Source organism: Scardinius erythrophthalmus (assembly GCF_964197995.2).
Source record: "Scardinius erythrophthalmus genome assembly, chromosome: 18".
In the NCBI taxonomy this organism is placed as follows: Eukaryota; Metazoa; Chordata; class Actinopteri; order Cypriniformes; family Leuciscidae; genus Scardinius; species Scardinius erythrophthalmus.
The window spans coordinates 28,726,534-28,754,226 of NC_138238.1; the positions used below are offsets into that span (position 1 = coordinate 28,726,534).

Here is a 27,693-nt window from a genome sequence, read left to right on the forward strand (position 1 = left end):
CCTGAAGAATAAATCTTACCTTTAGAAGTCTTTGCTAAAGCTTGGGAAATAAATCAGTGATGCTGTTTATAATGTTTTATGTTTACAGGGGGAAAAAATGCTCAGTTTATGACGCTGGCAACGCGGTGTGTGCTGCTGCCAATCAGATTTAGGCTGTGTGACAAGTGACCAATGAGAACGCGAGAAATTATCCCTCGCTGAAATAGTCTTCTTCTTGTTCTTTTGGTGCATCACTGCCACCAACTGAACCGGAGTGTGAAGAGTCGATGCAGAAAGACATCTCATACTAGGGGGAAGAAAACAAATGCGTATTGTATTCTTAATTCGAGTACATTTTCGCTTTGACATCAATTTTCCTATTTGTACATCGAAGGACAGTTCGTTCACCCATACTCCCACACATTACACCACATCAATATGTTAATTATATGCACACAATAAGGAAGTATTTTTTTCTCTTTCTACAGAAACACTTAATTGTGTCTTTGCTATTCATAATCATAAACCTCATGTATTTCTATCTGAAACTTAATCTCAATGTAATAGTCTGCTCTCTCTTCTACAGTTGTGTCCTCTGCATAGTGATCATCCAATCATAACAGTTTTAGTAGCTCAGTCTCTTATCAGATTTCTCAGCAGTCCAACCAGGATAGATTTTTGGATGCTTGAGCAAACACAAGGGTAAACAATTCATAATTGGCTTTTATATTGCAAGTTTGTATTGATTGATTGATTGTATCTTTTTAATCTGAGTGATAAACTCAATTGTCAAATTTCAGAATAACTAACAAAATATGTTCTTCGAACGTTTTGCGAACGTAACGTTCTCATCAAGTCATGATGCCATTGTTTCTGGATGTTTTCAGAACATTAAAAAAGTCAATAATAAAATAAAAAAAACTTTTGCTTGGTTATGCAAAGGTTAAGGAAACATTCCATTTTATCATGTTGCAAAAATTATGAGAATGATACTTTTGAATTTTCTCAACATTTTCTCAGAAACAAGTAGTAACATAAAAAAAAAAAGCTATTTGAACATCCGACAAACATTTCAGGAAAAAAGTTCCATGAACGATGTAGCCTATTATAATGTTTTTGTGCTAACATTTTGAGAACATTATTAAACTTTAAATGCACATTCTATTAATGTTACTGGAAGAAAACTTTAAGTGAACCTTGCCAGAATATTACCCAAAGTTCTGAAAACACTGTTAGCTGGGACATTTCTTGTCTTATCTTCATTTTAAAAGTTTCAAAATCCTAAAACTTTCCAGGTTTAAATGAAAAAATAAAATTCATTTTCCCAACTCATCAGTACAATATATTTTTTCAGTATCATTGAAAAGTTCAGCATTTCTGTATTACAATAAATGACATTGTAGCTCTCAAAGGTCAAGAGACAAGACATCCAGCCTGCTCTTGATGGAAGGCCAAAGGACTTTACATTTCATTGAAGAAGTCAAAAATTATAGGTAATGGTACATTACAGTTAATGAATAAATGACATTACATGATTACATTACATTAGCATGTAGGCCTATTCATTTACAGACGCTTTTCCCACAATGAATTTGTAATTAGTGCAAACTAAAGTGATGAATTGTAAAGGAAAAATGTACTACAACTGAACAGTGTCATCTTGTACAGGTGAAAACACAAAACAACGAACTATGGAGACAAATGCACACATAAAAAAATAAAAAAATTAAAAAAAGGAACTTGTTATTGGAGAATGTTTGCTACTGACTGTCTACTAAACTGAAATTGGTCAAGTATGGAATATGATAAGAAGAATGAATGGGATAAAAAGAGAATTTGGGTATCCAGTATTAAAAGATGGAGATACAATAGCAATAAAAGATGAAGAGAAAGCAGAAATGCTTGCAAAAAGCTTTGTTAAAATACATAAATCAGATAATAGTAGTAAGGAGGGTAAAAGAGGAAGGGAAAGGACATTGGAACAGTTTAAAGACTTAATACAGAATGAGGAATATAATAATGAACAATTGAATATGATATTTACAAAGGCAGAGTTAAATCGAGCTCTTAGGAAAACCAAGAATTCAGCTCCAGGTATAGATCAGATTTGCTATTTAATGCTAAGACATCTCAGCGAAGTATCTAAGGATGTTTTATTAAATATGTACAATAAATCATGGGAAGAAGGAAAGTTACCACAAAGGTGGAAGGAGGCGGTGATAGTACCAATACGTAAACCGGGGAAGGATAGTACAAATCCAGGAAATTATAGACCTATTGCGTTGACATCTAATATTGGTAAAATAATGGAAAAAATGGTGAATGAAAGGTTAATGTATCATGTAGAAATTAATAAAGTCTTATCCAAATATCAGAGTGGTTTTAGGAGAGGGAGAAATACAATGGATCCGGCGGTATGTTAAGAACATGAGATAAGAAAAGCACAAATAAATAGAGAGAGTGTAGTAGCTGTCTTTTTCGACATAGAGAAAGCTTATGACATGATGTGGAGAGAAGGGTTGTTAATTAAACTGTATAAGTTAGGTATCAAAGGTCAAATGTATAGATGGATCAAGGATTTTTTATCAGACAGAACACTTAAAGTGAGAATAGGAAACAGTTATTCAGAAAAGTTTACAATTGAAAATGGTACTCCACAAGGAAGTATAATAAGTCCTTTATTATTTTCCATTATGATAAATGATGTGTTTGAAGATTTGGATAATGGGCTGGGCCTCTCACTCTTCGCTGATGATGGGGCAATCTGGAAAAGGGGAAGGAATATTGATTTTATTGTGAAAAAAATACAGGAGGCTATTACAATAGTTGAAGAATGGTCATATAAATGGGGTTTTAAATTCTCAGTTGATAAAACAAAAATAATGTTGTTTACAAGGAAGAAAATTGGAAGTGAGGTGAAACTAAAATTATATAATCAAGAACTGGAAAGAGTAAAATATTTTAAGTTTTTGGGGATATGGCTTGATGAAAGAGTTACGTGGGCGGTGCATATTCAGAATATAATAAATAAATGTAAGAAAATAATAAATACAATGAGATGTTTAGTTGGTAGTGAGTGGGGGGCAGATAGGATGGCATTAAAGGCAATGTATAATGGACTGATTAGATCTGTGTTAGATTATGGGTGTGTGGTTTATGGATCAGCTGCAGAAACATCTCTTAAAAAATTAGATAATATACAGAATCAGGTATTTAGACTATGTACAGGAGCTATAAAAACTACTCCAATTACAGCACTACAGGTGGAAATGGGTGAAATGTCTTTGGAAATGAGAAGGGAACAGCTATCATTGAATTACTGGGTTAATTTACAAGGCCATAGTCAAGAGCATCCAACACTAGACACGTTAAAGCCATGTTGGGAAAAAGAGAGGAGGAAAACTAAAAGTTTTGGATGGACTGTGATACAGAAAGCAACAGAACTTAAAATTAATCGATTAAATGTTAGTCCTACTGTTCCATTACCAGTAATAAAACCTTGGGTACTTCCAGATGCTATAGTTGATTTTACATTGTTAGAACAGAGAAACAAGGGTAAGGAATGTAATTCATATAATGTACAGACACATATTAATGAGTACTACAGTTATGTTCAGATATACACAGATGCATCAAAGAGTTCAGACAACAAGATAGGAGTAGCATTTACTGTCCCAGAGTTTCATCTATCAATAAGGAAAAGGATCAGTGATGAGCTATCTGTTTATACAGGGGAAATGGTTGCATTATTATTAGCGATACAGTGGATAGAAGAAATAAGACCTGTGAAATCAGTTATTTGTTCAGACTCATGTTCATCATTGGCTAGTTTACAATACAGTCATTCAGATAGTAGACCAGATATTTTAATGGAGATAATGCAAACAATATACAGAATTCAAATGATGGGGATTACAGTAGTATTTTTGTGGGTGCCTGCACATGTTGGTGTTTAAGGAAATGAAATTGCAGATAAAGAAGCAAAAGAAGCAGTTAAAAACAATGACATTAATTTAATTGTTAATTTAAGTAAGAGTGAAATTAAGAGTATTATCAAGAAGAGACTAAAGGAAAGGTGGCAAAAACAGTGGGGAAATGGGTAAACATGATACGGGAAGATGTGATTATTGTGGGCAAGAGGAAACAGTAGAGCATGTTTTAATGCATTGTCAGAAATATGAGAATGAAAGAAGGTTGTTAATTCATAATTTAAAAAACATAAAAATGAAATTCATACCAAAGTATATTCTGCAAAATAATTCGAGAAATGAGTGTTATATTTTTATTCTTAAGTTTCTTGAGGAATCTAATTTGTGGGAGAGAATTTAAAAAAATAAAATAAAAAAATCAGGGGGGGGGGTTACTTCCGGGTTCTGGATTGGTTGCAGTAACACGTCTCTGTCCATGCGGGGGCGCTCGCGAGCGAGTGCAGAATGAATGGAGGTCTATGGCGAAATACCCCTCAAAACCCACTTTTCTCAGGATATAATTTTTTGTCTAGTAATTTGAATGTTGTATTCGAAAGGAGATGCAAAGAAATTACACATTGCTGGGTGTTCGATTTTTTTAGAGTCACTTATTTGGTTTAAAAAGTCTTTTAAAATGTCAATGACGTCAGAATGCTGACGTCATTAGCAGAATGCTAGCGTGTTATGGGCAACAACAACTCAACCTGTAAGAAATAGAAAAGAAATAAGTACTCGTTCATTCAACTTTCGACCTATAACCCATGTTGAACTTGCAAAACCTACAATAAAATCTGAGATTTCTCAACGGCATTTGGGTGAAAGAGACACTAGCCGTATAGCCCCATTGACTCCCATTCAGTCTGCACTCGCTCGCGATCACCCCCAGTGGAATTCTAATGGAACTGCAACCAAAATCAATACAATGGGGCTGAATAGGGAGTGCCAAGGCTCTCCGTAGACGGGCTCTGCTACTATCTTATGTCTTGAACGACGAACTCAAACTTCGGAAGAGCCGCAGCACCTCCTGCTGGTGAGTGCCAGCCAAGCGCGTTTCAAACTATCTGACATCGATTTCTCGTGTCTGTCATTCGTTTCCGGTGACTGATTATTCAGGTCTAATATCAAAATGGCGGCAGTAGCAGCTACAAACCCTTCGCAGCTTTTACCTCTCGGTATGTGCGACTTTTATTTTAATTGATTGTTTGCTTTATTGGATTAAGTTTGTAGTAGGGAGCATAGAGTTCCCTGTAAGTCGCATTCAAACCTGAGTACTTTTTATTATATTTTATCGGACACACGTGTACACAAACGGTCTATAGGCATAATCGTTGAAACATTTTTTTTTTAATTCAAATGAATCGTAGGATATAAACTGAAATCAGACCCCACAGTCAGTATGGGTGAATTCTGTTAAAGTGCCTGCATCACCGTGTCTGTGTCCGAATTCGCACCTATAGCCTCATTCACAATTAGGCTATTTCGTTCATTTATGTGCCTTTCAAGTATATTAATTACGAGTTACAAGCACATGTATGACCAAGCGTCATCATGACTAAAGTTGTTTTACAAGTGGGTAAAACAGAATTCTAGATGATAGATGACCAGTTGCTGAATTTTTAAGTTGAAAGGGACGTTGATTTGAAACATTGTTTTTAGAGATGCGATTTTTCGTTATTTAACAAAAATACTTATTTTTGATACCATGTATAAATAAGTGATACATTTATAATATTCAATTTTGAATTCAGATGTACTTACTTATTTTGGTTTATTGTTCGTAATATAATTAATTTGTTTTATTTGGGCTATCTAGCCTATTTTATTCAGCATGAGATGATGAAGGCCCCTTCATGGGAACTCTAAACTAAGTGCCATGGACCCCCAAATATGATCTTCTTCATGCCAGGGACCGCTATCCTAAAATAATAATAATAATAAAAAAAACATCTTTATAGTTTCTTGTATAAAAAAGAACCCATTTGTACTGTAAAAAATTATATTAATAATTTCAAAATATTATTTTATAGTTACATGTACATTACAAATATATTATTTTCTCAGAAGTACTGGACTGTTAGATTTATTCATTTACTTATGTTTGTATGTTTATATATGTATATGTTATATCCTATATGTATATGTAAGTCCCAGGTCTCTACTTCGAAAACCCCTGTGCTAGGGTATGTGTTCAGTGTGTGTGACATGAATATCTTCATTACAAGAAGGATTAAACTTGATAATAAATACCGATGTTGAATTCTTGTTAGGGACCAACTCTGTCTTCATCCATGTTGCTAAATAGGAGATTTGAATTTGTCACATACTCACACACATACAGGTTGGGCCGTCGGCGAAAGCTTTAAAACTGCTACTGATAGAATGTGCACTGTAGCACGATACTAGATCTCTCTGTAAAGACGGGTCTTGGAGACATTTTAATGTTCACAATATTGTCATATCACACGCACCTTCATGTTACAAAATTGTCTGTGACTTCTCTAATAATCACAAACTCCAAATATAATTAACTCAAAAATTAGTATTAATGTCAAACTTGTGGAAGATTAAATTATACATTTGCAGTTCATAAACCCTTCAAACTATAGGCGTAACCGTGACGGCCGATATAACTGCTTTATTATTCACCGTTTCGGTGTGTCTTTGCATCTGTTAGCTTTTACAGATTCTTAACAGTATGCACACTGCAAACATCACACAGCCTCAGTCTTACACTGCTTCTATTGTCTTTGATTGTGTTTGCCATGACTTGTATGATGTCTTTCAGAGCTGGTGGATAAATGCATTGGCTCTCGGATTCACATCGTCATGAAGAACGATAAAGAGATTGTGGGAACTCTGCTCGGGTTCGATGACTTTGTCAGTATCCTTTAACTGCTGGGGAAAAAAATGCTGACACCTATTTGTGATGGTTAATATTTTAGGATTAGATTTAACTTAATTGAGCAAAATACAAGTAGCCAATAATACAGGTACACATTCACTTATTTGTTCTGTAAATGTAAGAGACTTACATTTGTTACAATGCCATTTTTGTTGCTGTTTTAATTAAGTGAAATAAAAAGCAAATTAGCCTACCTCTGCAGCAATTCTGCTGATATTATGTAACGAAAGAGAAGGTGCATTGAATTCAAAGAGTGTGCCAGGAATGTACTGAAGATTCTCATGTCATAATGTAATGCATTCTTTGTGATGTTTTTCATTTTCTTGATTCTTTTGATCAGACATGGTCCTTGAGGATGTGACAGAGTTGTAAGTAGATGTTCCTACCCAAAACATGTCAAATATATTCCTAATAATAATAACTTTTTACCATATTTATGCATTCAACTTCTCTGACTTAAACTTCACAAACATACAACTAAATATACATGATATAAAACATATTCTAATGGCTAAATGTTTCTCTGGGATATTTGGGGGCCAGACACCATAGCGTTCTTATTAACAGGGTTCAAACAGAGTTTGGAAAATGTCAAATTTTTTTATCTCCTTAAAACATCCAGCGTTAAAAAGAAGAAAAATAAATAAATTGAACATTTGAAATTTAAGAAATGATGTCTTCACTTCAGGTTCCCTTGTGTCTCGTGAGTGTCTTTGCTTTGTTTCCACTAAAAATGGCATCCACCTGTCTTGTCTCCAACATTATCAGTGTACGTTTCAAAAGCATAGTTGAAATTTCTAAAAAACATCTTAGTATTGCAAAAAAAGCCTTTCCATTCAATGGAAACATGTTCATTACATTGTTCAGGTAGTAACCCCATGGGAACCTTATTATTATATTTTATTATATTATAAGGTGATACTATATTATATATTTATGATTCAAAAACTCACTTGGAATACATTTTTGAAAATGAAGTGTACATTGTTTTCAAGGTGTAAGGAAAATACACCTCTTTTTGTGTGGTCCCACATTTTTTAGAATGATGAGTATGTAATTCGATGATCATTTTGCAAAAATTTATGAAATTTACATTTGGGAAAACTTGCTTTATTTTTCATCTTAAACATTATTTGTTATTGAGCCATAACTAAAGTTGTTGTGTCACAGTGAAATCACTCCAGAGGGAAGAAGAATCACAAAACTGGATCAGATTCTGCTCAATGGCAATAACATCACAATGGTATGATCATTGAGTTCTTCTTTAAATCATCATCTTTAAATATCAATCCACACTTCATGAATTGACAGCAATTTGCTTTGAGATGGATTAAGTATATGAATATGCATACGAGTGATATGAGTAAAGCTCTTATGCAAGTTTATTTTTTTGTTTAGGTATAGTATTTTGCTTAATTTTATGTGTAACCTGAATTTATCAAACATTTAAGCCCAAAAGAACGCTGTCTCTTTCATTTTACCGATTTGTAATTCTGTCCAATTTAATCTTTTAAACTGCGTGAGAACATGAAGTGTGGCATGAGAGCACCATTGCTTGTCAGACGTAGCAACAGTAACTAAAGGTCAATTGAGGTGGATACTTTTCTTTATCCGTTAAGAAGACATGCACATAAACTATAATGGATTCACATTTACTGAATAAATCCCTCAATGCACAACAAAAAAACTCTCAGGATGTGATGTGTAGCCAACAGACCAATCGAAGCGTCTCACACAATTGTGTTCCCAAACACCAGCATCCGAACGCAAGAGCGTTTCATCTGCGTATTATGAGGCACAAGTCATTTTATGATGAATAAAAAAAAGAGCCGCAGTTTCTTCTCCGATTGCAGCAATTTCCATTCTTATTGCTGATATTTTTGCACCAATGTCCTAGGAAGACGATTTTGTTCTCTTGAACACATGGGATGAAAACGGTGCTTTATTCACAAATGTTTTATGTTATATTTTGCGATTTAAGTTAAATTTGCAACTTGCAAACATAGCTAATGATACTGAGTCATTTTCTTTTATATGGACCTGTAAAACTAAACATATTAATTAACAGAAATACTTGCCTAGATCTATAAAGGCTATAGAAAGACTAGTTATTAACCCACTTCAGATCTCATGTTGTTTGATTTGTTACATCTGTCGAAATGCGGTTTTAATTATTTGTACCATGTATTCCATTTAATAACATTACCATGAATCAACACAATAAAAAATTTAATTAATAGATGAACGCTAATCAACATGGCAGGTCACTTTGTTATATATGACGAAACCATGTGTTTCTGCTGTTTTCCAGTTGATTCCAGGAGGAGAAGGACCAGAAGTTTGAGAAACGTGTAGCACATGACAGAAAATAAATGTACAAATTATGTTCCTGTTTCATGGAAGAATTGATCACTTCTTTTTTTTTAAGAGGCATTTTCATTTCATGAGGGGAGTTTTTCCACAATAGTTCTTTTATTCTTTAAGTGATCCAAAATGGTTTTGTAAACATTTGTTGCTTGTTACAATAAAACAAATCAAATTAACTGGACTGTGTTGTCATTCATTGTATAACAGCATTTTGTGTTATATTCTTGAAGTGGAATCTGTAGATAAAGAAACTGAAGATCTTTTGTGAAATCATTGGTTTTAATGTTTTTTTTTTTTGTTTTTTTTTTTGCTTTAAGAACATGTCCTATGAGTGAATTTGCTATTAGGGTTTCCTTATTTTATTTTGTATATGCTGAAATAGATGTAAATGTAGCATTGAATTCAACTACCACTGTGATTAATTTAACAAGTTTAGTAACAAACCCATTTAAAAGATGAATCTACTGTCAAAAGTGTCATGCAACTACTGTATCTAGAATGTCAAAAATGAGGAAAAGAAATGAGAAATTCTTAAAACTGGTCTAGTTGTACAACTGTATGTATATTAAGATCCCAGCAAGTATCTGGCTCAGTACATGGATGGCTTCTCTTCTCCTTTGGGGTTTGTCACTTTCTCCAGGTTCTTGCTGATGACGTCATATAGTTCAGCCTGAGTACAAACAACAGAAATCTGAATGTACAGCCGTACAGATGATTCCACAATTATCATGATTCATTCATAAAGGCCATATCCTTCGCTTGTGTTGTAGCGTTTCTCATTTAGAAGCTGTTTGCTAAATAAATAAATGTAAACCACTCACGTAGAATCCGCGTATATCAAGCACAATCACTCTGATCTCAGAATATGCTGCTTCATCCTTCTCGTGCACCAGAGAGCGATAATCCATCTATCAAAAGAACATGCCCTTTATCATTACACAAAAGGGTATATGAAAGTGACTTCAAACTTGCTACCCAGGCAAGTTTGAGATTAGTTTGAGCAAAACCAAAACTGATGCAATAAAGGCACTCTCCTTGTATCTCTTGCTCCAAATTAAAGCAGTTTCCAGTGAACAAATTTTAAAGACAAAATTACTAGTCTTTTGCGGCTGATTATTATATTTACATTATTTTAATTATATTATTTTATTATTCATTATCTTAAATAAATTGACAATATTAAACTTTGCATTTAAATTAATATAAATATATACATACAAATACTATATAATATAAATATGATATAAAGCATTTTTAATTGTTTAAACTTACACATTTTCTTTTGAGCTCTTGTGAACATATATACATTTATTTAAATTTAAATTATTTAAACTTGCATTGATATAGTCAGAAATTTTCTTTCAACTGCCTTATCAAACTTTTGTTGCAGCAGCAGTATTTATTCCTGGCTTGTAAATGCATTTAAATTCATGATATTTTTCATAATGATCGCTAAATTAATTTGGTTGGACTCGAGAGAAGAGAATCAAACTGACACTCTCCATGATCCATGTGGTTGGATGTTCTCGGCGTATCACATGTTCAGGTGCACGCGCTCCAGAGTTAATTACAAACTCTGCATCAAACCCCGAGTTGAACGTTTGTATAACCAATGTTGCAAGACTGCTAAATTAATTTGGTTGGACTCGAGAGAAGAGAATCAAACTGACACTCTCCATGATCCATGTGGTTGGATGTTCTCGGCGTATCACATGTTCAGGTGCACGCGCTCCAGAGTTAATTACAAACTCTGCATCAAACCCCGAGTTGAACGTTTGTATAACCAATGTTGCAAGACTGCTGAATCTGATGTAAACCAGGGCTGTGTCTGAAATCGCCCCCTATACCCTTAAATAGGGCACTATTTGAGGGGACAGCCATTTGTAGGTGCAAATCAACTACAAGTGCACTATCGAGTACACTCATTCAATCCCATAATGCACCACAATAATGAGCATACAACGGATGAACACTCAACAGCTAGAGAATACCCATAATGCACTGTGAATTAAACTGTTTAATTACGCTTTATACATGCTAGTTTCCATGACAGAGTTCAAAGTCTTTTCACTACTACTGGAGCTGCCAGTTTGCTAAGTTTCAAATGATTATTAAACAGCAAGCACAAACTGAAAGAGCAGCAGCCCTTTCAGCACAGTCAGTGCCCAAATTCGCTCGCTCGTTTTCATTCACTCCTTCAAGAGCGTATATTAGTGGATTAATGTAGGGAACAGTAAATGATTTCGTTGCTCAGGTTGGATTTGCATGGTTTTGTCAACTCTAAACCTATTCTGAAACTCTTCATGCAACAGGCCACTGGCGATTTCCCCCAAACAGTTAATATGCAAATCATGTAATAATCATGTATTATTTTAAAGCAAACTTCAGATAAAACTTATTTATTAAATGAAATAATATACATTTTAATAATTAAAAAGGATTTTATTGCCGTGTACACACCTTTTCATATTCTTAAAAGGTGGGTGAGGGTGATGTTTAATGTGTGTGAAAATACAAAAAATCTACTAAAAATACTAAACACCCCTGAGAATATGATAATGAAAGCCCTATTTAATAACTGTAGCTATACAAAAAAAAGTTTACACTAATAAGTGGACTGGATAGGTAACTCACCACATGTGTGTCTTTGGAAGCTTTGGCCACTGCATCACCTCTCTCTGAGAAGTACCTGCAGATAAACACACTTGATTACCAACATGAATAAATCAGGGCAGTGTAAAACAAATAAAAAAGCTAATTGTGGACTTTTTTCTTGCAATTGCGAGTTTATATCTCAAAATTCAGATTTGTTTTCTCGCAATTGCAAGAAAACAAGTCAAAATGATAAGATTAAAGTTGCAATTGCAAGAGAAAAGTTGTCTTCAATGACTTTTTCCCTTTTTTTATTACGTGCCTGAAACAAGCTTCCATAGTGTGCATAATCAATGAACTGAAACTGTTAGGAATTGCGCATACTTGTTAATGTTGGTCTGGAAACCTTCCACCTTGGTCTTCACAGCAGTAATCCTCTCAAGGATTTTTTCCTAAAATTTCAACCAGTCATGTTAACCATTCAGAAACAAAAAACATTATGTGCCATAGGCGATCAGTCTATAACACCGTCTATAAACCAGCCATCTTCAAAGAAGAATTAAGGGTTAATAACCTGAATTGCAACTCCAAAATCATTTCCATCTTCAATTTTTGGAATCAGATGAGCAATCCAGCAAGAGACCTGAAGAAAAGTAAAGAAAAAAGCTGCCAAACTACGGTCTTGGAAAATGCTGAAAACGTTTCTACGAGTCAATTTTGCCCACTTACAGTGATGCAGGTCTCCTTCAGAGCCATTATCTCCGGTTTTACAATATCCAGCAACTTCACAATCCGCTCATTTCCTTTGATGAAGCCACACTTGGGAGCTGACACAAGAAAATGTAACGTTACAACAAAATTCCACATTTACAGTTAAGGTTTGACACAGTTACAGTTAAGGTTAGGTTCTTACATTACCATCACTCTGGTAAACATACATTTTCATCTAATCAGTGCATAACCCTTTTACCCACTTTTTTTAGCAGATTCTCCAGTCATACTCTTTTGTTGATTACTAGGTATTTTTGGTGCTGTTAACTTCACCAGTGTGTTTTCTTTCTAAACCAGCATTCACTGGTATCACTCCTGTCGGACTGCTTCAATAATCCACCATCATGAATATATATGCTTTTCAGTTTCTCTTTTCACTTATTTTCTGTCACAATTCACAAGGATAAAGGTGCACAAAGTAACTTTACTATGGTAAAACCCCACCTACGTCAGCGTACAATAGCACTCCAACATGTGGTGCGGAAATCCCCCCACCCACCCTTCCCGCCCCGCCCAAAAAAAAAAAAACATTTTAAAAAGGTATTCCACCTATCTAAAATGCATCGATGGAAACAAAAAGAAATAATACCAGGATCATAATAAACAAATTGATTAAAATTGATTCAAGGTTTTTAACATCACAGGGCGATGTTGTGAAGCAGTAATTTTCCATTGCTTTTGGTTTGGTATAGTAACACTTGTTTGATTTGTGCTGGTCAGATGAAGTACAGGACAAAATTTAGATGGTGTGCAAATGAAGAAGAGAAAAAAGTACAACCCCATTCCCAGAGAAGTTGGGACATTTTGTTAAATTTACTAAAATTCTAAATCTGTGATTTGTCCATTATGAATTCTATAATTGATAGAATTAATATTTTAAGAATGAACGTTTCCCACTTGTAATTACGACTTTGCTTAGTCAATCATGTGCCCGGAACTAATAATTGCACTATTGCCTCTACTTGACGGGCACATGCCTTTCTGTAAAGTTCAGCAATCCTTATTAAACACACTTAAACTAGCTAATTAAGATCTTCAAGAACATTTGATATTTACAGACATGTGTGTTGAAGCAGGGTTGGAACTGAACTCTGCAGGAAGGAAGATATGCAGGAACAGGATTGGCACTCCTGGTCAAGACAAAGCCTTTATTCTCCACCCTCATCATCATCGAGATCACATGATTAACCAGTTAAATCTCATTTACGTGTGTGTGCGCAAAATTACCTTTCTTCTTTTTCTCATCATCTTCATTTTTATCTGTCTCCATCTCCTATTAAAATATTTGAATAAATGTTAGGGTAAGGGACATCTATTTCTAGAATTATTATGAATCCTGATCCGGATGCCAACCTCCTCCTCTGCAGCAGGGGGGTCAGGAATGGGAATGTCCAGGGGTGCATGGAGAGACGAGAGGTCAGTGATACTGAACTCATCCCCCTAAAACCATAAAAGAGAAGCATTTTTCATTTCACTTGTAGCTGGAGTACATTTTTTTCAACTGGTAACCATGGGCAGCAAAACCAAGGTTATGAGTTAATTTCCCAAGGACACACATACAGACTGACACATGGATACCTAAAGGTACGGGTCACTTTGGATAAAAGCATCTATCAAATGAAAACAAAAAATAAATAAATAAAGTACCTTCAGCAGGTTGTCAAGCTGTGAGATCTTCAAAGGTATGTGATTGGAGAACAGCTCTTCTGCCTACCAATACAATGAATATTGTAAGCACAAACAGCCACAGTGCACGATCTCAAATAGCCTATATACGTGTATTATTTCAAGTGAATTCATACCTGCTTATACAGTGACTGGCGGTAGTTTTCTATCTGGATGAAGATAACACAGATGAACAATTATTTTTATTTAAAAAATGTATATTTAAATGAAATATTTAGGTTGTCTTTGTCCATGAAATGATCGCGCATTCAGGTTATGGCCATGTTTACTTTCACTTTCAACATTCGTGGATGAGGAAGTGTGACTCAGGTTTTTTTTATTTTTTGTTAGTTTTTACATATAAACAGCGATTACAGTAGTGTTTTATTTTCAACAATCATTAAACAATCAACAAAGAGCCCTTTAAATCTTCTTAGGAGCCAAACCGTCACAGCTCAAACAGACGCAAACGCGTTTACTTTAAATTTGTTCGAATCGGTTGGCAGTGGAGATACTATAAAATCTATAGAGATGAACTTACCCTCACTGCATTATCAGAGTTTATCTTCAGTACTTTAGCTCTGGACATAATGAAAGCAATTCTGCGTTATTTTCAGAGGAAAAGATCACGGTACACTTAGCAGCAGACGTTCAGGTGGCTCGCGCAATTCACTTTCACTTCGCGACACTTTCGCTTTAATAATGACGCCCACAATCCACTACTAAAGGATAAAGTGAAATAGGCTACTAATTTTTTTCATCATTATTAATATTTAAATTTTTGTATTTACGTTTTTAGATTAATGTGTTAAGCTTTTCATAATTAATTTACACATTCCTCATTATTTCATTTAAAAAGCGCCGTTTTGTGCACACACATGCAAGGCATGCGCCCACTAGACGCCAGGGGGATCCAAAAACACCACTTTGGAATTAATTTCAATAGTTTATTTCTGTCTTACACACATGAACACGTTTTAAACATTAATAGTGAAGTGAGATAAAATTTGAAATTTGAAATTTTTCGAAATTGAAAATAAAAATGGTATATTATAGAGAGTGATAAGTAAAAGTGAACCCATTCTCCTGTACAAAATAAAGCGCGAAGAAGAATAACACGATGGACGGAAATACAAGAGGCTCTTTTTTAACAGTGAGTAGATGAAGCTGTATTGCTAAACATACTGAGCACAGACACACACACACACACACACACACACACACACACACACACAGACAGACAGACACTCACGTTGGTCTACTCATTATCATAATGGTTTTTATACAAGACAAACTTATATTCTATTCCCCAAGACTAAACATAACCATCACAGAAAACCTTATGCATTTTTAAACATTGTTTAGCATGTTTTTTCGTGCCATTTTAATCCCTCAGGAAATGTCCACATAAACAACGTTTATGTTGTAATCAGTGGCATAACTTTGTACTGCTGCCACTGTCAGCAGCAGTGCACACCTCACCACAGGTGGATGTTATGGAGTCCACAATCAACATCTTGGCAAGTTGATAGATTGAGGACTGCTGAGCAATTTTTGCTCTAAAACAGGCCCTGAATGACAGTAGTTGTGCAGGAAATGTAAATCCTATGTCCCTGTTGTAGTGGTCAGACAGATGTTTTGCCTTGACATACAGCTCATCATCACTTGCGAGCTGAAGAGTCATGGGGTGTAGGGCCTCAACATGTCAGAGGTTGCTCGCGTACTTTTTGACTCTTTGAGAGAGCTGGTTGATTATTGTGTCTAGATTAGCGTTAAAAATGTTGACTCTGAAATAACGTTCTGTGTTGGACAGGCGCTCTTCTTCACACAACTAGTCATAATGACATTTCATTCTTCTGACTCTCACATTTTCGAAAGTTGTCTGAGATTCCCATTTTTCTGCGAGCGTCTGTGCCTTAACCTTTGCCTGGTCAAAAGCGCCACGATACTCAGAAAAGCTCTGAATGGTGTGTCCAGCAATGTCAATGCCTCCTGCATGTCCTGTATTTCACAGGAGAGTTGTACCTAATATACAACATATTTATATTTTCATTTTTATAATTAGAGTTAAAACTATTTTATAATAATAATATCAATAGGCCCTATACTCGCAGCCCTATATTAAAATAAAACCAAATAAAATTAAACAAGTAAACCCAAAATAAAGAAAAGATTCAATATTTCATATGTTTACTTGCATGTCTCTTCTGACCGTTCCCAACGTCAGAAAACCATGAACATGCGAATGTGTGTGGATTTTTTAAGTTAAAATCTGAGCATTCGGCTGACGAAAAAAGTTTGGGAACATCTGGTCTAATTGAGGCTGAGGAAATGAGCTGGTTACAAAAGAACAAGCGCTCAGAGTTCTGTGTTGCTTGTAGACTGAGAGAGAAAAAAGCCTGTCGATCGCCCCCTGGAGGAGGAAGAAATAATGATGAGGCTGAGCTGTCCTTTGCACACTGAAAACAGACAGAAGCCAGGGAGAAAGCAAAATAAAAGACAAATAAATGAAGCAATTGAATTTAAAAGGATAAAGGAACAACGGTGGAAGCCGAGCCATGAAGTGCATTAGTGAAGATAAAGCAAAAGCTTACAGCACCTGGTATTCCCAGGCGGTCTCCCATCCAAGTACTAACCAGGCCCGACCCTGCTTAGCTTCCGAGATCGGACGAGATCGGGCGTGTTCAGGGTGGTGTGGCCGTAAGCGAGAGTCTCAGCCAATAAAGAGCTATTTAAAGAAGGGACACCGGGGCTCGGCCCGCATTCACACACGTCCCAGACTGCAGCTGAAAGACAAACAGGAAGCACCAAGTGTTTTCATGCAGGCTTGATCATGAAACTGAGAAGACCCGTGTATTTAAAAAAAAAAAAATTCAGACAAATGGCCCCAATCTCTGACTCCCTTCACCCATGCATTATTGTAGTGGGGTGAACTGCGGTCTCCAAATAGCCAACAGGGTTCACAGTGTGCACAGTCACACTCATTCATTCATGGACAGTGGTTCCACGTGATTAAAACAAGTTATCAAAACAGGAACAAATAAAATGCACCAAAATCAACCATGTAAAACCAACTACAACCAATGGTGTTCATTTAACTTGAATCAAAGGTTTAAGTTATTTAGTAATGTCCAAAATAACAGCAGAGCAGTGCACACCTCACCACAGGTGGACGTTATGGAGTCCACAATCAACATCTTGGCAAGTTGATAGATTGAGGACTGCTGAGCAATTTCTGCTCTAAAACAGGCCCTGAATGACAGTAGTTGTGCAGGAAATGTAAATCCTATGTCCCTGTTGTAGTGGTCAGACAGATGTTTTGCCTTGACATACAGCTCATCATCACTTGCGAGCTGAAGAGTCATGGGGTGTAGGGCCTCAACATGTCAGAGGTTGCTCGCATACTTTTTGACTCTTTGAGAGAGCTGGTTGATTATTGTGTCTAGATTAGCGTTAAAAATGTTGACTCTGAAATAACGTTCTGTGTTGGACAGGCGCTCTTCTTCACACAACTAGTCATAATGACATTTCATTCTTCTGACTCTCACATTTTCGAAAGTTGTCTGAGATTCCCATTTTTCTGTGAGCGTCTGTGCCTTAACCTTTGCCTGGTCAAAAGCGCCATGATACTCAGACAAGCTCTGAATGGTGTTGTCCAGCAATGTCACGGCCTTCTGCATGTCAGCGTTTGTAGCTTGAAGCATTTCAGCATCCAAAATGTTAGTATGTAGAATCACTTGAAAAATGAAAGGGAATTTCTTAATTTTTTTTCTTTATTCCTGTTGCCTCACCACGCTTGTGCTTCTTGTCACTTGTCAGATATATTTTTGTCAGTGCTTTCATTGCATCCACATATCTGTACCGAATAGCAACAATGGATTAATATCTAGAGGACCAGCGGGTGGGACATAAGGAAGGAGCTGGTTACAAAAGAACAAGAGTTCTGTGTTGCTTAGACTGAGAGAGAAAAAAGCCTGTCGATCGCCCCCTGGAGGAGGAAGAAATAATGACGAGGCTGAGCTGTCCTTTGCACACCGAAAACAGACAGAAGCCAGAGAGAAAGCAAAATAAAAGACAAATAAATGAAGCAATTGAATTTAAAAGGATAAAGGAACAACCGTGGAAGCCGAGCCATGAAGTGTATTAGTGAAGATAAAGCAAAAGCTTACAGCACCTGGTATTCCCAGGCGGTCTCCCATCCAAGTACTAACCAGGCCCGACCCTGCTTAGCTTCCGAGATCGGACGAGATCGGGCGTGTTCAGGGTGGTATGGCCGTAAGCGAGAGTCTCAGCCAATAAAGAGCTATTTAAAGAAGGGACACCGGGGCTCGGCCCGCATTCACACACGTCCCAGACTGCAGCTGAAAGACAAACAGGAAGCACCTAGTGTTTTCATGCAGGCTTGATCATGAAACTGAGAGGACCCGTGTATTTAAAAAAAAAAAAAATTCAGACAAATGGCCCCAATCTCTGACTCCCTTCACCCATGCATTATTGTAGTGGGGTGAACTGCGGTCTCCAAATAGCCAACAGGGTTCACAGTGTGCACGGTCACACTCATTCATTCATGGACAGTGGTTCCACGTGATTAAAACAAGTTATCAAAACAGGAACAAATAAAATGCACTAAAATCAACCATGTAAAACCAACTACAACCAATGGTGTTCATTTAACTTGAATCAAAGGTTTTAGTTATTTAGTAATGTCCAAAATAACAGCAGAGCAGTGCACACCTCACCATAGGTGGACGTTATGGAGTCCACAATCAACATCTTGGCAAGTTGATAGATTGAGGACTGCTGAGCAATTTCTGCTCTAAAACAGGCCCTGAATGACAGTAGTTGTGCAGGAAATGTAAATCCTATGTCCCTGTTGTAGTGGTCAGACAGATGTTTTGCCTTGACATACAGCTCATCATCACTTGCGAGCTGAAGAGTCATGGGGTGTAGGGCCTCAACATGTCAGAGGTTGTTCGCATACTGTTGAATCCCCGAGAGGGGGTCAGCCCTATGTTCCCACAGCCCTATGTTCCCATGGCCCTATGTTCCCACATTTCTAAGAATTTTTTTTTTTACTGAAAATTTAGAAAATTAGGCCCTATGTTCCCACAGCCCTATGTTCCCACAACCCTATGTTCCCACAGCCCTATGTTCCCACAGTCCTATGTTCTCTCATTTAACTATGTCCCATATGAAGGGTAGGTTTTAGTGCTTGTGCTGGTACAGGGATAGCCCAATTACATCCCAGACAAGTCTCCCTCCTGTGAGGGGTAGGTTTAGGTATGTTAACTAATTAAGCCCTAGTCCCCTATGAAGGGTAAGTTTTAGTGCTTGTGCTGGTACAGGGATAGCCCAATTACATCCCAGACAAGTCTCCCTCCTGTGAGGGGTGGGTTTTAGGTATGTCAAACAATCAAGCCTAATTCCCCCACGAAGGGTAGGTGTTAGTGCTTGTACTGGTACAGGGATAGCCCAATAACATCCCAGACAAGTCTCCCTCCTGTGAGGGGTAGGTTTAGGTATGTTAGGGTTAGGGCTGTGGGAACATAAGGCTGTGGGAACATAGGGATGTGGGAACATAGAGCTGGTTGATTATTGTGTCTAGATTAGCGTTAAAAATGTTGACTCTGAAATAACGTTCTTTGTTGGACAGGCGCTCTTCTTCACACAACTAGTGATAATGACATTTCATTCTTTTGACTCTCACATTTTCGAAAGTTGGCTGAGATCCCCATTTTTCTGCGAACGTCTGTGCCTTAACCTTTGCCTGGTCAAAAGCGCCACGATACTCAGACAAGCTCTGAATGGTGTTGTCCAGCAATGTCAATGCCTTCTGCATGTCAGTGTTTGTAGCTTGAAGCATTGTAGATACAGCATTCACACTCTCCAAAATTTTAGTCTGCAGAATCACTTGAAAAATGAAAGGGAATTTCTCATTTTTTCTTTTTTTTTTCCCTGCTGCTTCACCACACTCGTCCTTGAAATGAAAAGGACGAGGATGTAATGGATGTATGTGGATGTAATGAAAGCGCTGACAAAAATATATCTGACAAGTGACAAGCACTTGTCAGATATATTTTTGTCAGCGCTTCCATTACATCCACATATCTGTACCGAATAACAACAATGGATTCATTTCTAGAGGACCAGCGGGTGGGACATAGTCGCTTCAGTGTTACACCCGAGTGAGGGCTCTGTGGAGTCGATGCCAGTGAGCATGGTCCACCTTTTAATACTGTGGCCAAAAAACACATACAAATGTTCGATGTTGTCATAGAACTGTGACACTTCTGGAATGTTTTTTACTGCATCATTCAGCACTAGGTTCAGGTTATGTGGCACACAGTGTACATACGTTGCAAGTGTCTCTTTTTCCCTGATCCTGGCCTGCCCTCCCGCATAGACGCCACTCATATTGACCACTCCGTCATATCCCGGTCCACGATATTTAGAAATATCAAGGCCATTTTTCGTAATGCTGTCGAGGATTTTGTTTTCCAGTTCACTTGCAGATGTGTGAGATGTTTTCTGAAATCCGAGAAAAGCTTCAGCTATAACGATAGCTATGTCCAATGTGTTCCTCACTATGGTGGTGACTTATCTGTAAACTTGACCAAGTTGGTATCGCTCGGACAGGGCTTGTGTGGTATAATTGGAAAAAATGGTGCTTGGTTGATTTCAGTCGTAATCTCCTGCTGAACACGCTGTGACAAAATATAAATGAGCTTATTTTGGATAGAGGGACTGAGGTATTTAATTGACCCCTTGGGCCGTTTGATCTGCTCTTGCAGCACAGGGTCACAGGTCAATAAGGCTCAATAATGGCGAGGAAATTCCCACTGTTTGGCTGTCCCAAAATGTCTCCACTAGGTTGGACAATGCGCTTTAGCACCTGTTTAAAAAAAAGCGCAACATCATGCATGTCCCTCTCCAACTGCACATCAATGGTGCCATTAAGTTTCCGCTGTTCATACAACTAGTAAAAGTTGTGAAACTGTATAACTTTACACAAAAATGTTTAGCGAGTCATTTTTTAACACTAAAATCCACGTTAAAGCAACCACATTATTTATGTCTGCGTGGTTTTATCTTTGAAACTGAGATTACTAGTATAAGGTTTGGCCCCATTTAGGATACTTCCATTTTCTCACTGTCACGCAAATGCCCGTAAACTAAAGTTTGTCCAGAATCATCCAGTTGTGCGCTCAGGAACCCATACATCACCATTTCATTCATAAAGTAGACAACAAACTCATGACAAATATGGAGTTATAGTGCTTGTAACTTGTAAATATATAACTTGTAAACAATAACTTGTAAAATCAAATCATTATTCTGCCATTAATTAGGCGTATCAAATACTCCTTTTTTAAGTATTTAACAGGACAGTTGTACCTAATATACAACATATTAATATTTTCATTTTTATAATTAGAGTTAAAACTATTTTATAATAATAATTTCAATAGGCCCTATACTCGCAGCCCTATATTAAAATAAAACCAAATAAAATTAAACAAGTAAACCCAAAATAAAGAAAAGATTCAATATTTCATCTGTTTACTTGCATGTCTCTTCTGACCGTTCCCAACGCCAGAAAACCATGAACATGTGAATGTGTGTGGATTTATTGAAATATTAAGTTAAAATCTGAGCGTTCGGCTGCCAAAAAAAGTTTGGGAACATCTGGTCTAATTGAAGCTGTGGAAATGAGCTGGTTACAAAAGAACAAGCGCTCAGAGTTCTGTGTTGCTTGTAGACTGAGAGAGAAAAAAAGCCTGTCGATCGCCCCCTGGAGGAGGACGAAATAATGACGAGGCTGAGCTGTCCTTTGCACACCGAAAACAGACAGAAGCCAGGGAGAAAGCAAAATAAAAGACAAATAAATGAAGCAATTGAATTTAAAAGGATAAAGGAACAACCGTGGAAGCCGAGCCATGAAGTGTATTAGTGAAGATAAAGCAAAAGCTTACAGCACCTGGTATTCCCAGGCGGTCTCCCATCCAAGTACTAACCAGGCCCGACCCTGCTTAGCTTCCGAGATCGGACGAGATCGGGCGTGTTTTTTTTTTTTTTTCTTTTTTTTTTTTTTTCTCCCATCCAAGTACTAACCAGGCCCGACCCTGCTTAGCTTCCGAGATCGGACGAGATCGGGCGTGTTCAGGGTGGTATGGCCGTAAGCGAGAGTCTCAGCCAATAAAGAGCTATTTAAAGAAGGGACACCGGGGCTCGGCCCGCATTCACACACGTCCCAGACTGCAGCTGAAAGACAAACAGGAAGCACCAAGTGTTTTCATGCAGGCTTGATCATGAAACTGAGAGGACCCGTGTATTTAAAAAAAAAAAAATTCAGACAAATGGCCCCAATCTCTGACTCCCTTCACCCATGCATTATTGTAGTGGGGTGAACTGCGGTCTCCAAATAGCCAACAGGGTTCACAGTGTGCACGGTCACACTCATTCATTCATGGACAGTGGTTCCACGTGATTAAAACAAGTTATCAAAACAGGAACAAATAAAATGCACTAAAATCAACCATGTAAAACCAACTAGAACCAATGGTGTTCATTTAACTTCAATCAAAGGTTTTAGTTATTTAGTAATGTCCAAAATAACAGCAGAGCAGTGCACACCTCACCACAGGTGGACGTTATGGAGTCCACAATCAACATCTTGGCAAGTTGATAGATTGAGGACTGCTGAGCAATTTCTGCTCTAAAACAGGCCCTGAATGACAGTAGTTGTGCAGGAAATGTAAATCCTATGTCCCTGTTGTAGTGGTCAGACAGATGTTTTGCCTTGACATACAGCTCATCATCACTTGCGAGCTGAAGAGTCATGGGGTGTAGGGCCTCAACATGTCAGAGGTTGCTCGCGTACTTTTTGACTCTTTGAGAGAGCTGGTTGATTATTGTGTCTAGATTAGCGTTAAAAATGTTGACTCTGAAATAACGTTCTGTGTTGGACAGGCGCTCTTCTTCACACAACTAGTCATAATGACATTTCATTCTTCTGACTCTCACATTTTCGAAAGTTGTCTGAGATTCCCATTTTTCTGCGAGCGTCTGTGCCTTAACCTTTGCCTGGTCAAAAGCGCCACGATACTCAGACAAGCTCTGAATGGTGTTGTCCAGCAATGTCACGGCCTTCTGCATGTCAGCGTTTGTAGCTTGAAGCATTTCAGCATCCAAAATGTTAGTATGTAGAATCACTTGAAAAATGAAAGGGAATTTCTTAATTTTTTTTCTTTATTCCTGTTGCCTCACCACGCTTGTGCTTCTTGTCACTTGTCAGATATATTTTTGTCAGTGCTTTCATTACATCCACATATCTGTACCGAATAGCAACAATGGATTAATATCTAGAAGACCAGCGGGTGGGACATAAGGAAGGAGCTGGTTACAAAAGAACAAGAGTTCTGTGTTGCTTGTAGACTGAGAGAGAAAAAAAGCCTGTCGATCGCCCCCTGGAGGAGGAAGAAATAATGACGAGGCTGAGCTGTCCTTTGCACACCGAAAACAGACAGAAGCCAGAGAGAAAGCAAAATAAAAGACAAATAAATGAAGCAATTGAATTTAAAAGGATAAAGGAACAACCGTGGAAGCCGAGCCATGAAGTGTATTAGTGAAGATAAAGCAAAAGCTTACAGCACCTGGTATTCCCAGGCGGTCTCCCATCCAAGTACTAACCAGGCCCGACCCTGCTTAGCTTCCGAGATCGGACGAGATCGGGCGTGTTCAGGGTGGTATGGCCGTAAGCGAGAGTCTCAGCCAATAAAGAGCTATTTGAAGAAGGGACACCGGGGCTCGGCCCGCATTCACACACGTCCCAGACTGCAGCTGAAAGACAAACAGGAAGCACCAAGTGTTTTCATGCAGGCTTGATCATGAAACTGAGAGGACCCGTGTATTTAAAAAAAAAAAAAATTCAGACAAATGGCCCCAATCTCTGACTCCCTTCACCCATGCATTATTGTAGTGGGGTGAACTGCGGTCTCCAAATAGCCAACAGGGTTCACAGTGTGCACGGTCACACTCATTCATTCATGGACAGTGGTTCCACGTGATTAAAACAAGTTATCAAAACAGGAACAAATAAAATGCACTAAAATCAACCATGTAAAACCAACTACAACCAATGGTGTTCATTTAACTTGAATCAAAGGTTTTAGTTATTTAGTAATGTCCAAAATAACAGCAGAGCAGTGCACACCTCACCATAGGTGGACGTTATGGAGTCCACAATCAACATCTTGGCAAGTTGATAGATTGAGGACTGCTGAGCAATTTCTGCTCTAAAACAGGCCCTGAATGACAGTAGTTGTGCAGGAAATGTAAATCCTATGTCCCTGTTGTAGTGGTCAGACAGATGTTTTGCCTTGACATACAGCTCATCATCACTTGCGAGCTGAAGAGTCATGGGGTGTAGGGCCTCAACATGTCAGAGGTTGTTCGCATACTGTTGAATCCCCGAGAGGGGGTCAGCCCTATGTTCCCACAGCCCTATGTTCCCATGGCCCTATGTTCCCACATTTCTAAGAATTTTTTTTTTTACTGAAAATTTAGAAAATTAGGCCCTATGTTCCCACAGCCCTATGTTCCCACAACCATATGTTCCCACAGCCCTATGTTCCCACAGTCCTATGTTCTCTCATTTAACTATGTCCCATATGAAGGGTAGGTTTTAGTGCTTGTGCTGGTACAGGGATAGCCCAATTACATCCCAGACAAGTCTCCCTCCTGTGAGGGGTAGGTTTAGGTATGTTAACTAATTAAGCCCTAGTCCCCTATGAAGGGTAAGTTTTAGTGCTTGTGCTGGTACAGGGATAGCCCAATTACATCCCAGACAAGTCTCCCTCCTGTGAGGGGTGGGTTTTAGGTATGTCAAACAATCAAGCCTAATTCCCCCACGAAGGGTAGGTGTTAGTGCTTGTACTGGTACAGGGATAGCCCAATAACATCCCAGACAAGTCTCCCTCCTGTGAGGGGTAGGTTTAGGTATGTTAGGGTTAGGGCTGTGGGAACATAAGGCTGTGGGAACATAGGGATGTGGGAACATAGAGCTGGTTGATTATTGTGTCTAGATTAGCGTTAAAAATGTTGACTCTGAAATAACGTTCTTTGTTGGACAGGCGCTCTTCTTCACACAACTAGTGATAATGACATTTCATTCTTTTGACTCTCACATTTTCGAAAGTTGGCTGAGATCCCCATTTTTCTGCGAACGTCTGTGCCTTAACCTTTGCCTGGTCAAAAGCGCCACGATACTCAGACAAGCTCTGAATGGTGTTGTCCAGCAATGTCAATGCCTTCTGCATGTCAGTGTTTGTAGCTTGAAGCATTGTAGATACAGCATTCACACTCTCCAAAATTTTAGTCTGCAGAATCACTTGAAAAATGAAAGGGAATTTCTCATTTTTTCTTTTTTTTTTCCCTGCTGCTTCACCACACTCGTCCTTGAAATGAAAAGGACGAGGATGTAATGGATGTATGTGGATGTAATGAAAGCGCTGACAAAAATATATCTGACAAGTGACAAGCACTTGTCAGATATATTTTTGTCAGCGCTTCCATTACATCCACATATCTGTACCGAATAACAACAATGGATTCATTTCTAGAGGACCAGCGGGTGGGACATAGTCGCTTCAGTGTTACACCCGAGTGAGGGCTCTGTGGAGTCGATGCCAGTGAGCATGGTCCACCTTTTAATACTGTGGCCAAAAAACACATACAAATGTTCGATGTTGTCATAGAACTGTGACACTTCTGGAATGTTTTTTACTGCATCATTCAGCACTAGGTTCAGGTTATGTGGCACACAGTGTACATACGTTGCAAGTGTCTCTTTTTCCCTGATCCTGGCCTGCCCTCCCGCATAGACGCCACTCATATTGACCACTCCGTCATATCCCGGTCCACGATATTTAGAAATATCAAGGCCATTTTTCGTAATGCTGTCGAGGATTTTGTTTTCCAGTTCACTTGCAGATGTGTGAGATGTTTTCTGAAATCCGAGAAAAGCTTCAGCTATAACGATAGCTATGTCCAATGTGTTCCTCACTATGGTGGTGACTTATCTGTAAACTTGACCAAGTTGGTATCGCTCGGACAGGGCTTGTGTGGTATAATTGGAAAAAATGGTGCTTGGTTGATTTCAGTCGTAATCTCCTGCTGAACACGCTGTGACAAAATATAAATGAGCTTATTTTGGATAGAGGGACTGAGGTATTTAATTGACCCCTTGGGCCGTTTGATCTGCTCTTGCAGCACAGGGTCACAGGTCAATAAGGCTCAATAATGGCGAGGAAATTCCCACTGTTTGGCTGTCCCAAAATGTCTCCACTAGGTTGGACAATGCGCTTTAGCACCTGTTTAAAAAAAAGCGCAACATCATGCATGTCCCTCTCCAACTGCACATCAATGGTGCCATTAAGTTTCCGCTGTTCATACAACTAGTAAAAGTTGTGAAACTGTATAACTTTACACAAAAATGTTTAGCGAGTCATTTTTTAACACTAAAATCCACGTTAAAGCAACCACATTATTTATGTCTGCGTGGTTTTATCTTTGAAACTGAGATTACTAGTATAAGGTTTGGCCCCATTTAGGATACTTCCATTTTCTCACAGTCACGCAAATGCCCGTAAACTAAAGTTTGTCCAGAATCATCCAGTTGTGCGCTCAGGAACCCATACATCACCATTTCATTCATAAAGTAGACAACAAACTCATGACAAATATGGAGTTATAGTGCTTGTAACTTGTAAATATATAACTTGTAAACAATAACTTGTAAAATCAAATCATTATTCTGCCATTAATTAGGCGTATCAAATACTCCTTTTTTAAGTATTTAACAGGACAGTTGTACCTAATATACAACATATTAATATTTTCATTTTTATAATTAGAGTTAAAACTATTTTATAATAATAATTTCAATAGGCCCTATACTCGCAGCCCTATATTAAAATAAAACCAAATAAAATTAAACAAGTAAACCCAAAATAAAGAAAAGATTCAATATTTCATCTGTTTACTTGCATGTCTCTTCTGACCGTTCCCAACGCCAGAAAACCATGAACATGCGAATGTGTGTGGATTTATTGAAATATTAAGTTAAAATCTGAGCGTTCGGCTGCCAAAAAAAGTTTGGGAACATCTGGTCTAATTGAAGCTGAGGAAATGAGCTGGTTACAAAAGAACAAGCGCTCAGAGTTCTGTGTTGCTTGTAGACTGAGAGAGAAAAAAAGCCTGTCGATCGCCCCCTGGAGGAGGACGAAATAATGACGAGGCTGAGCTGTCCTTTGCACACCGAAAACAGACAGAAGCCAGGGAGAAAGCAAAATAAAAGACAAATAAATGAAGCAATTGAATTTAAAAGGATAAAGGAACAACCGTGGAAGCCGAGCCATGAAGTGTATTAGTGAAGATAAAGCAAAAGCT

The 27,693-nt window shown here is 37.8% G+C and overlaps 3 protein-coding genes across 5 annotated transcripts in view; 1 reads left to right on the forward strand and 2 right to left on the reverse strand.

The window, feature by feature from the left end:
• drosha (drosha ribonuclease III) overlaps window positions 1-170 on the reverse strand; it is a 65,371-nt gene extending 65,201 nt beyond the window's left edge. The window contains exon 1 of one of the 2 annotated variants that reach the window (XM_081393057.1): window positions 20-170. The gene's annotated coding sequence lies outside the window, so the exon portion shown is untranslated. The remainder of the gene's footprint in view (window positions 1-19) is intronic. The other variant, XM_081393056.1, reaches the window with a different exon arrangement.
• Window positions 171-4,842: 4,672 nt separating this feature from the next.
• lsm5 (LSM5 homolog, U6 small nuclear RNA and mRNA degradation associated) lies at window positions 4,843-9,392 on the forward strand. Of its 2 annotated transcripts, none has more exons than XM_081392442.1 (5): window positions 4,843-4,977; window positions 6,733-6,828; window positions 7,190-7,217; window positions 8,020-8,092; window positions 9,161-9,392. In XM_081392442.1, exons 2-5 carry the CDS (start codon window positions 6,774-6,776, stop codon window positions 9,191-9,193), a joined length of 189 nt encoding a protein of 62 aa, XP_081248568.1. In that variant the 5' UTR covers window positions 4,843-4,977; window positions 6,733-6,773; the 3' UTR covers window positions 9,194-9,392. The 2 variants fall into 2 exon arrangements, with proteins under 2 accessions (XP_081248568.1, XP_081248567.1); XM_081392441.1 differs by lacking the exon at window positions 4,843-4,977 and adding an exon at window positions 5,053-5,119.
• Window positions 9,393-9,476: 84 nt separating this feature from the next.
• Window positions 9,477-15,149, reverse strand: psme2 (proteasome activator subunit 2). The gene is made up of 11 exons (XM_081392440.1): window positions 14,786-15,149; window positions 14,382-14,414; window positions 14,227-14,289; window positions 13,933-14,019; window positions 13,807-13,852; window positions 12,538-12,635; window positions 12,383-12,451; window positions 12,193-12,260; window positions 11,851-11,905; window positions 10,038-10,124; window positions 9,477-9,886 (listed from the first exon to the last, which is right to left on the reverse strand). Exons 1-11 carry the CDS (start codon window positions 14,831-14,833, stop codon window positions 9,806-9,808), a joined length of 735 nt encoding a protein of 244 aa, XP_081248566.1. The 5' UTR covers window positions 14,834-15,149; the 3' UTR covers window positions 9,477-9,805.
• Between the last annotated feature and the right edge of the window lie 12,544 nt (window positions 15,150-27,693).

Excerpts from the sequence above, each read along its gene's own strand:
- lsm5 (XM_081392441.1), top strand. The coding sequence starts at position 5,074 with ATGGCGGCAGTAGCAGCTACAAACCCTTCGCAGCTTTTACCTCTCG. Across the intron at positions 6,829-7,189 it reads CGGGTTCGATGACTTTGTCA|ACATGGTCCTTGAGGATGTG; the intron begins GTATCCTTTAAC and ends TCTTTTGATCAG. Across the intron at positions 7,218-8,019 it reads CTTGAGGATGTGACAGAGTT|TGAAATCACTCCAGAGGGAA; the intron begins GTAAGTAGATGT and ends GTTGTGTCACAG.
- psme2 (XM_081392440.1), bottom strand. The coding sequence starts at position 14,833 with ATGTCCAGAGCTAAAGTACTGAAGATAAACTCTGATAATGCAGTGAGG. Across the intron at positions 14,020-14,226 it reads AGCTTGACAACCTGCTGAAG|GGGGATGAGTTCAGTATCAC; the intron begins GTACTTTATTTA and ends TTATGGTTTTAG. Across the intron at positions 11,906-12,192 it reads TTCCAGACCAACATTAACAA|GTACTTCTCAGAGAGAGGTG; the intron begins GTATGCGCAATT and ends GTTTATCTGCAG.